The sequence below is a fragment of the Physeter macrocephalus genome, chromosome 8 (genome assembly GCF_002837175.3).
Source record: "Physeter macrocephalus isolate SW-GA chromosome 8, ASM283717v5, whole genome shotgun sequence".
Lineage (NCBI taxonomy): Eukaryota > Metazoa > Chordata > Mammalia > Artiodactyla > Physeteridae > Physeter > Physeter macrocephalus.
Window position 1 is genome coordinate 153,234,702 of NC_041221.1, and position 10,369 is coordinate 153,245,070.

The 10,369-nt window shown below is 37.5% G+C and overlaps 1 protein-coding gene across 1 annotated transcript in view; it reads left to right on the top strand.

The window, feature by feature from the left end:
- The first annotated feature begins 645 nt into the window (after nucleotides 1-645).
- Nucleotides 646-10,369, top strand: part of UBLCP1 (ubiquitin like domain containing CTD phosphatase 1) — a 20,324-nt gene continuing 10,600 nt past the window's right edge. Inside the window, exons 1-8 of the mRNA XM_007116413.4 lie at nucleotides 646-732; nucleotides 3,776-3,973; nucleotides 5,142-5,233; nucleotides 5,641-5,726; nucleotides 5,808-5,923; nucleotides 6,935-7,033; nucleotides 9,331-9,368; nucleotides 9,932-10,030. Coding sequence (XP_007116475.1) covers nucleotides 3,820-3,973; nucleotides 5,142-5,233; nucleotides 5,641-5,726; nucleotides 5,808-5,923; nucleotides 6,935-7,033; nucleotides 9,331-9,368; nucleotides 9,932-10,030 — 684 coding nt within the window. The 5' untranslated portion in view covers nucleotides 646-732; nucleotides 3,776-3,819. The remainder of the gene's footprint in view (nucleotides 733-3,775; nucleotides 3,974-5,141; nucleotides 5,234-5,640; nucleotides 5,727-5,807; nucleotides 5,924-6,934; nucleotides 7,034-9,330; nucleotides 9,369-9,931; nucleotides 10,031-10,369) is intronic.

A 10,369-nucleotide genomic window follows, 5' to 3' on the forward strand; every position in this document is an offset into this window, starting at 1 on the left:
AGGAAGACGGAATGGACCTGGAAATGGGCAGGTGGAGATTAATTCGATACAAAACTACAGTAATCTCGATGCAGCTCTCATGAGATTTGCTTCCTTGGTTCTCTGAGACTTGGGCTTGCCCCTTCCCTGACGATCCTCAGTTTCCTCTTCGATGGGGTAAAACGGGTAGAATTCTAAACTCCTGAAATTACTAGTGTCGGTGGCCCCTGGTGCCAGGTCGAGTTCTCAAGTCTTCAGTCCTCAAACATCACCTTTCAGGCCTCATTCGGAACATGACAAAGCCACACAAGTTTTAGGCCCGAGTTCCAGGAAGATCTCAGCAAACCTAGGGAAGCCAGCGAACCGACTCCAGCCCCGACTTTGGCGAAACAATACCAGAGACGTCATACCCCCGCAGGGCCTGCCCACCTCAAAGCCAGCCAGCGGACGCATGCGCAGAACGGGCGAGGGACGGAAGCCATCCAGGACTCGCAGGCATCCGTACAGGGGTCACATTCTCGGAAAGGCCTGGTTCCCTCGTCGCGGTGAGGAAGTCCCTGGCAACGACTACGTAACATCACTGCCCGAAGAGAAACACGGGAAGCGACCTTCCAATCTCCAGCGCGCTTCCGTTTCAAACCCTAACTTCCGGTTCGTTAGCCGGTTCCGGTCGCCGCCTCTCACTTCCGGTCGCCTTGGATTCCGCTGCGGTCGGTTCCTGCGTCCACTGCTGCCGGTTCCGCCGCGCTCCAGGTGAGGGGACCCGGGGCATCCCGGCGCGCCGTGGGGCTGGGGGAGCACAGCTTTGCTGTCCTCGCGACCCGGCCTCCACTGTGGCCGGGCGGGCGGGCTGGTGGCTGCTCGTGGGGGCCCCGCCCGCGGCTGCCCTGGTTCGCGGCCCAGGCCTCCGGTCCCGGCCGGCTCTTCACAGGGGCTGACGCCCTCCCATCCAGCCTCGTCGCCTAGGTGGAGGGCTTCCGGCGCCTCAGTGGATTTCGGGTCCCCAAACCTTTATTCCTCCCTCTTTTGGGGTTTGTCCGTCTCTCCCTCCTCCCTGTTGAACGTATCCCGGCCCTCTCGGGTTTTGGGGTCTCTGCCTGCCTTCTGTGCTGTCTCATACCAGTCATTTCCCGCAGCTCTTTCCTCTGCACTCCCTCGCAGTTGCTGCTGCCCTGCTCTCCCGAGGAGGAGTTGACAGTACTTCAACAGTTACCCTTTACTGGGCGTGTTTAAATTTAACTCCCTCCCCTCAATTCCCAAGGTGTTAACTTTTGCTGCTGTTACTTTCAAATTAACCGCCTTTGCTACTTTTTAGTTGTGTGGTCTCGGGCAATTTGTTTTTCCTCTTTTTCAATTTTCTAGTCTGTATAATGAAGGCAGTAGTTGTCAGTTTAGGATTGTGAAGATTAAATGAGATTATTCAATTAAGTTGTTGAGCATGTTATCATTTTCTTATCTTCACCACCATTCGTATTGCTTTTTATAGTATACAAAGTTTTGTCACGGCTGTTATCGCAGGGATTAACGCTTTTTTTGTCAAGTAAACATTCCTGCCTTGACTAGGCAAGTCACCACTGTATGTTTGGTAGAAGAATTTACCCAAACAGCCGTTCTTGACTGTAGTTTCACCATAAAGGTGTGCTCCTTGCTTACTTGTTTGGGTTTGATTGCCACATTTACCCCTAAAATCATTTTTCAGTTTATAAATCTGATGGGGTCCGCAGTGATACAAAACATTAAAACTGTGTAAGAAAGAAGGCTAAATGTGAAAACATAAAATGACAAATGCATTTGCATTGCATTGCTCCATTGTTGTTAATGATCTGAATATTGAAGGAATGAGGTTCAGTAACTTAGAAAAACAGTTTTAAGGACTTTATGTGGTAAAATTTTTTATGGTGTTTGTTTTGTTGTGCTTGGTCCTTTAGAGCAGTTTTCAACTTGGAGATCCCACTTGTGGCATGGGTGATGACGTTTGTATACTGCTTTACTAAGCACATAGATGGCCCATGCCATCTGGCACATTTTTTTTTTAAGGCAGAAAATTGAAGAGCCTAGAGCACTGGCTCTCAAACTTTAGCATGCCTCAGAGATGGGGGGAGGGGGAGACAGAGATTGTTAAAACCCAAATTGCTAGGATTCTTCCCTCCAGACCCAGTTACATTCCCAACAAGTTACCTAGTGGGGTCAGTGCTGTTGGATGGTCTGGGGACCACACTTTGAGAACACTGGTCTAGAGGTGCAGTGACTTGTCCACGCTTACCTAGAGTTCAGGTGATCTCACTTCACATGTTCTGCTCTGCCCAACACAATATGCTGTATTAGTGCTATTTGCATTCCTAGGTCTTGTAAATTTTCAGTTTTATTTCCACTTCTCACAGAAAAATAATAATTAAATGATACTTCAGTTTGACTCAAAAGGGCCATTTGGCTTTTTATTGAGGATTATAACGTTTGTTAGAGCAAGTTCTCTCCAAATAGAATACATAGCCCTAAAGTAACACACCTTCTTTAAAGTTTTAGTAGAGCAGGTTGTAAACATAGAATAAATGTAAGTGAATTTACGGTGCTCTTTTCTAATGGGCATGTTGAAGACACCTTAAATTTCCAAATTACGTTTGCATGTTAAGATTTATAATTTGCCTTCTTTCTTGCAGTTGGTTGTAATACTTGAAGAGTGAAGTCAAATGTTGTATTAAATATGTGACAGCATTTGGAAATACCACTACTTTGAGATTAGAAAATCTAGTTCTCTGACCTGTTGGGGGAACAAACTTATGAAAACGTAGAAAGCAGAGACCTACATGCTATTGTTGATGAGTGGCAGCTGCTATATAAGCTTTGTGTACTTATATCTGTGCCTGTAGGTTTTGTATTTTCTGATCTTTGGTGCCTTAACTCATGTAGATGCAATTCAAGAGAGACAGTTGTGTAAGGGAAGAAACATGAGATTTAGTCAGAAGACTTGTTCTGTTATCAGCTGTGTGCCCATGAGCAGATTGCATAACCTCTCTGAACTCCTGTTTCCTTAATTGTAAAAGAGGGACAGTTCTTATCAAACAACCTTGTTAAAGGAGATTGAGTAAAAACTGTCCAGTGTATTAAATATGAAACAAATAATGGCCATTTACTATTTATTTAGTGCAGTGCCTGGAACACTTCAGTTCTAGTTTTTTTTAAAACAATTTATGTAACCAGTACTTACTTGTTTAGAGCTTACTATGTGCCAGGTAGTATGTGACTTACAAAAATTAATTTATTCCTCTTAAGAACACTGAGAAGTAGGTAGTATTAGTATCCCTATTTTACAGATGAGGAAACCTAGGCACTAAGAGTCAGTTAGCTTTCCAAGGTTAAATAGCTAATAAGTGGGAGAGCTGAGCTCTGAACCCACGTAATCTGTCTCTAGAGTTTATGCTCTTAACAACTCACTGTCCTACCTTGCAAATGGTAAATGAGTATGGATGGTCCATCATGGAGGAACTTGCCAGTAGCATAAACCTGATCAGAGAGGGAGGAATAGTTAGCTCATTTATTGCAGCTTTCCACTTGAACAGGGAGAATCTGATAGAATATTAGGAAGTTGTAACTTTAAGCCAAAAATTGAGAGGGTGGGAGAATTTTAACTTTGACTCTTGATAATTTTGGCATTCTGATAACATTTCTGTAAGTAGAAAATCCTGTTTCTCTACCATCAAGTTGTAAAATAGGACTCAAATGACAGTTTATAAAACTTAAAGTTACAAGTTTACATACATCTTTATCTATTTTAACTTGTATATGCCTTTCTTTCTAGGTATCTTTTTCTGAACAAAAGCTGCCTCATCGTATGTTTCAAGGATGGCTCTTCCTATCATTGTAAAATGGGGTGGACAGGAATATTCAGTGACCACACTTTCAGAAGATGATACTGTGCTAGATCTCAAACAGTTTCTCAAGACCCTTACGGGAGTGCTACCAGAACGCCAGAAGTTACTTGGACTCAAAGTTAAAGGTAATTTTCTCCCTTCTTCAAATTTATTGCATTGGTATATTTATGAATCTTTATATTAGCTATTATCTGTTCACTTTAATAAGTCTTTCCCCTTAGAGATTTCTTTGATAGGGATATCCCTAAAATTTTTTTGATGGTACAAGTAAGAATATTTAAGGATACCTGAAAATACCACCACTATTAAGATTACTTTTGATTTCCTCTGACAGTTGATGTTTGCTTGTTAAACCTGTGACACGGAAGTCCCAGGTAAACAGTGTAATTTCTTTCTTTCTTTCTTTTTTTAAGACTTATATATTATTTATTTATTTAAATTTTTTTTGGCTGTGTCGGGATCGGGTCTTAGTTGCGGCACTCGGGATCTTCGTTGAGGCATGCGGGATCTTTCTTTGTGGCGTGTGGGCTTCTTTCTAGTTTTGGTGTGCGGGTTTTCTTTAGTTGTGGTGCGCAGGCTCCAGAGTGCATGGGCTCTGTAGTTTGTAGCATGCGGGCTCTAGTTGAGGTGCACGAGCTCAGTCGTTGTGGCGCCCGGGCTTAGTTGCCCCGCGGCATGTGGGATCGTAGTTCCCTGACCAGGGATCGAACCCGCATCCCCTGTATTGTAAGGCGGATTCTTTACCACTGGGCCACCAGGGAAGTCCCCAGTGTAATTTCTAGTATCTGTCTTCTAGCACAGCCTTTTCATTACAGCTTGGGCCTTTTACTCTCCCCAAATTATCTTTTCTGTTTCGAAAGTAATAATGATTTGTAAATTATAGGCAGTGTTCACATTCAGTTAAAAGGCACTTTCAAGATGTTTGTCTTATCATTGAACGGTGAGTTCTGAGTAGCAGTAAATGTACAGTTACCTCAGGCACTTAATTTTTAGGACTTTCTGGAAAACAGTCATCTTCATCTTGAACAACAATAAAACATGGATTTATTTTGTTTAGTTAGTTGAATTAAAGGTGTTCCTCTAAGAGTTGGGGAAAAATTCCAACCTTGTGTTAATTACTACTTCTTAGTGTGTTAGAAATTGCTAATTCAGCAGTAACAGTTTGTTAATTTAAGGAAAAAAAGTTGCTGTGGAATCTGTACCAAACCTTTTAATGTTAGGGTTTTGTGTAATGGGATAGTGAAACCAGCACCTGAACTATAGTGAGAAAACAGTCATTTGCTTGTATTGTAGGCAAACCTGCAGAAAATGATGTTAAGCTTGGAGCTCTCAAACTGAAACCAAATACTAAAATCATGATGATGGGAACTCGTGAGGAGAGCTTGGTAAATGTTTACTTTTGTTACCATTTGTCCCTTTGAAGATATTATGGTTTATATCACACTGTTGTATCATAGTTTTAATTGTGGTAAAATTGTCAGTTTAGCAGTCAATGAAAAGTAAAAGCTGCACAATGAATGCGTTATTAACTCAGCAGAAAGCAAATACTGGGAAATTTGTTAGTGTATAGCTAGCTGTAAGTGTAGTAGTAGTGCTTATGGTCAAATTTAACATGGTAAATCTGCCCAGTGAACATATATAACAAAATATAAAATGTGGAAGTTTTCCCGTAGTGTGTGCTTGCAAGACTCTTGGACTCAAATCGTACCTCTTATTTGTTTTTTTATGCTATGAATGTATTTGTTATGTTAATGATAATATGGTCAAACAAAACTATTTTTCATCTTAATAGGAAGATGTCTTAGGTCCACCTCCTGACAATGATGATGTTATTAACGACTTTGATATTGAAGATGAAGTAGTTGAAGTAGAAAATAGGTGAGTACTTTTCATCATTAAAGGAAATTGGTTGTAATTTGCGAAAAAGTGAATATTTCATCTGATTTTATTTTTCGTTAGGGAGGAAAACCTACTGAAAATTTCCCGCAGAGTAAAAGAGTACAAAGTGGAAATTTTGAATCCTCCCAGGGAAGGGAAAAAACTTTTGGTACTAGATGTTGATTATACGTTATTTGGTAAGTCAGCTAAAACTGTGCTCCATTTTATGTTATCCACAATGGCATTTTCCCCTTTTATTTGTTTGTTTTTCTCTTGCAATATGAAATATATGAAAGCTTTTCTTTTTATTTTAAAAGTAAATCATTTTATTGTAAGGGAAAAAAGAAGTCATCTGTAATCCCAAGATCCAAAGATGACCACTCATATTTTCATGTGCATCTTCCAGGGTGTTTGTATGTATGTCCTTTTTATGTTTACTTAATGATATACTGAACATCACAGTCATTTAACATTCATTGTGAGTTAAATATATGTATTTTTTGCTCAGGCGCTTTTCTAGTTTATGGATGTGTGATAATTTAATCAAGTGATTCCCTATTGATTAACACTTAACATTTTATGATTATTTAAAAATCATTTTTGATATTTTATTCCTGGTTTTCTATTTAAATATGTTCAAGGCAGATTCTTGAATTTAAAATTTCATGTCAACAAAAAAAGAAATTTGTTCTTCATCCTCTAATATTGCCAGAAATGATTAGTTAACTCCTGATATTAGAATGAATTTATTTACCTCTAATCCTTAACTTTAAGTACATGTCATAAGTTAGCGTAAATGTTTTTAAAAATTTGATTATTAAGTTAATCAAACTTGTTATTCTGGTGAAATATGATTATATTTGGTAGGTAAATGGCTAAAAAGTGAGTATTTGTGGCCCTAGTTTGTTTTTCATATCTAAAATAACATCTACGTTTTCGAGATTAGATGAGAAAAAAATTTACTGTTTATTATATAAGCCTGAATTCTGGATATTGGTCTTTGCAAATTGAACAGAATTGATCAATTAAAATTGGATTGCAAGAATATTGAATTGTGTACTTTGAAGACATCCCTTTGTCAGCTGGTGTAAGTTAGTCTGAAGTAGTTTGTATTTGAGTGTTTATATTACATTTCAGAAGTTTAATTGATATTAGGTACTTGTCCAGGATAATAAACTAATCATCATCTCTAACTGATTTTCTTTTAGACCATAGGTCTTGTGCAGAGACTGGGGTAGAATTGATGCGGCCATATCTTCATGAATTCCTAACATCTGCATATGAGGATTATGACATTGTTATTTGGTGTAAGCTATATTTCTTGTTTAGATTCCATGAAAATAATGTTGTTCCTTATATTACTCTGCTTTATAAAATGTGACTTAAATTTTATATTTTGCAAATTTCTGATGAAGCATGTTTGACTTTCTTGCATCACAATATAAACTTGTCTATTTGCCAAATACCACTGAAATAATTAAATATAGGAAGAGAGTAGATTATGGTGTGAAAAAAAAATGGCCTTATTTTCACAAGACCCCACCTTGTTTAGGATCTTTTCTTTCTGATCTTTGCTATGGAATCTTTGATGCTTTAGTATATTGTTGCTTTCTCCTTTCTTCATCATTCTAGTCTCAAAACACTTGGAGAAAGATACGTATTAAAAAAAATTTTTACAGTGATATAGTTCAGAAATAAAGGCAATATGAATTTACTCAAGGAAAATTAATAAATGGGCTAAAGCAGTGTTACTCAACTTGTGGTCTGCCATTCCAGGAACTTACAGGTGTGTGGTAACAGTGAGTTTGCTCCAAAAAGTAAATTTACTACATTACTGAGCACACTGTTTAGTTCAGGTGACAATCTTTTTGTGGTACAACCTTCTGAAAAGGGAAGGGGAGTGTATTGATTTACATCTCACCTTCCCACAGACATTTAAAGTTACCTCTTGGCAATGTCATAAGCAGAAAAGGGCTATCCTAATTGTGAATTAAATAAAATCCCTAAAGATGGTAATCGTACTAGGTTTCTGATGAGAGGCCACATTGTTGTTCTGCAGTTTGTAAATTTCCTTTGTATTTTCTTTTATAATCAGAGTATCTCAATAGTTTAGTGTTACTATGAGTGCATAGCCATTACAATTCAATACGTAGTTAAATACATAATTTTCTGGTTTTTAAGATACAGAGAAGAAAGCTTTCTGGGAAGCAGTTTTTTGTTCAGCAACTCTGACATCTGAGATGACATTTGAGAAAAAAGTTTATCCTCTAAATGTTATTAGAATAGACTTAGGGACTTTGAGAACTTTTTACAATCATATGTTTAAAATAAATTTAAAAAAAAATAAATTTCATGGCAGTATGTTGAAAAGGACACCTCACTTTGGAGCTAAATAGACTAGGGTTTTAATCCTGGCTCTGACCTTACTTTGTGACACTAGGCAGGTCAGTTATTTGCTCTGAGCCTTAGCTTCCTCATCTGAGAAATGAAGATAAATAAATCTATATTACAGGGTAGTTGTAATAATAAAATATTGGTATAGCAACTAGTAACATGTCTGACATGTAATAGTTTCTTAATAATTAGAAAATCTTTTTATTAGCTGTAAATCTTTCTGTTTTTCATCTGGGGATTATAGTCCCAAAATATATACTGAATTTAAAAAAGTGTTTTTCCCTATCGCCTGATTGTTGTCATTGTAGATACATCACTCTCTAAAATTTTAGTTCAACTGACCACTTTTGCATGTAAGGTGATTTTGGTTCTTGTATGTGTGCTAAAGATTTTTATTTTGAGGACTCAGCTACCTCTTTGCCCTTAAAATAATATACACACACTCATATACACACTTTAAATAATTGAACTCCTTTTTCCATTTTTAAACATTTTACTTTGTAATACCTATATAGTTTAGTCCAATAACTTGAGATGAGTAGGGCACATAAAACTGAAGTTTGAATTTTTATCAGTGATCTCAGAAGTGGTTGGTGTCTGACAATGAGCAGGCACGTGACATAGATAGGGTTTGTGAATTTAGTTGCCTCAGACTTCTTGTTAAAAGCTGCTCAACTCAATGAGCACTAAGTTTGCTGAGCCTGGCAAAATGCTAATTTTCGTTAGCATTTTTTGACAGTCTTCAGCCTAGCAGTCTTCAACATAAACTTTTGACACATAACATTAATCTGCGTATATTGACATATATACCTGTGTGTTGCCTGGCAGTAGGAACGCAGAAGAAAATGGAGATCCAGGCACCCTAAATTCAAGTTTAGAACTGATAGAGAACAGTATTAGGGCTGTTTTTAAAAGGGTGGTTAGGTCTTGATTTATGAATTTCCTAGGTTCAGAGTTCTTTTGAGCATTGGTTACCTTATCTTTTAGATAAAAGTTGTTTAAATGTTATTGTCTTGAAGACACACTAAAATAAGTTTATTTTTATAAATAGTTAAAAGGAAATTACCATAAATATGCTAGGGATTATTTGTGATGTATTTGAACTTTTAGTCTTGCTTAGAAAACTTAACTAATTTATACAGAAGAAAGATTTTTTTAAATGAAATTCAAGCTTTTCATACATATTGTGTTATCATTCCTCATGTTTTAGCTGCAACAAATATGAAGTGGATTGAAGCTAAAATGAAAGTAAGTGTTAGAAAACAATCCATTTAAGAACGTTTTGAAACTGCATTTGTCTTTTTAGAAAGTTCCGAATTGAATTAATTTCATTGTCATTGGAGAGCATTTAGTAGCAAAACAAATGCCAGTATCAGGAGTTAGAGGTGTGTTTAAAGTCTGCTTAATGGTGGTTTGCATTGATTACCTATGTCTTTTTCAAGAAAAAGTACAGCAAAGCTTCCTCTCCTCTTTCTCCCATTTTATGCTAATACTTTCTTTTCCTTCTTTTCTCTGGTGTGTGATACTTAAAGGAGTGATGCTCTTCTAAAATATTAAATTGGGAAGTAACCTGTTTCTGGTAGTACATTGAAAAGGGCCCCTCATTTTAGAGCTAAATAGACTAGGGTTCTTTGGACTACCATTTATCGATTTCACTTCGTGAAACTAAAATGCTTGCTAGTTGTTGAGCAAGGTGTGGTAGCCAGGGGGGTAGAAAGTTGGCATTATGGGAAATTATCGCTGGACTTTTCATAAAGCCTGGAATTTTCCACATTATTGTATTTTAACCACATGAATATTTGTATTTATAGGAGCTGGGAGTGAGTACAAATGCAAATTACAAGATTACCTTCATGTTGGACAGTGCTGCTATGATAACAGTGCATACTCCAAGGAGAGGATTAATAGATGTAAGAAGTCATTTTACTTTTTATTTAAAGACTTGCTTGTTTTCTGGTGTACTTTTTTTTTCACAATCAAGAAAGTTTTTATTAATTTGTGGAAGATACGAACATCTTAAAGGCTTATATTTTATTCATCTACTATAACTTTTTTTTTAAACATCTTTATCGGAGTATAATTGCTTTACAATGGTGTGTTAGTTTCTGCTTTATAACAAAGTGAATCAGTTATACATATACACATGTTCCCATATCTCTTCCCTCTTGCGTCTCCCTCCCTCCCACCCTCCCTATCCCACCCCTCTAGGTGGTCACAAAGCACCGAGCTGATCTCCCTGTGCTATGCGG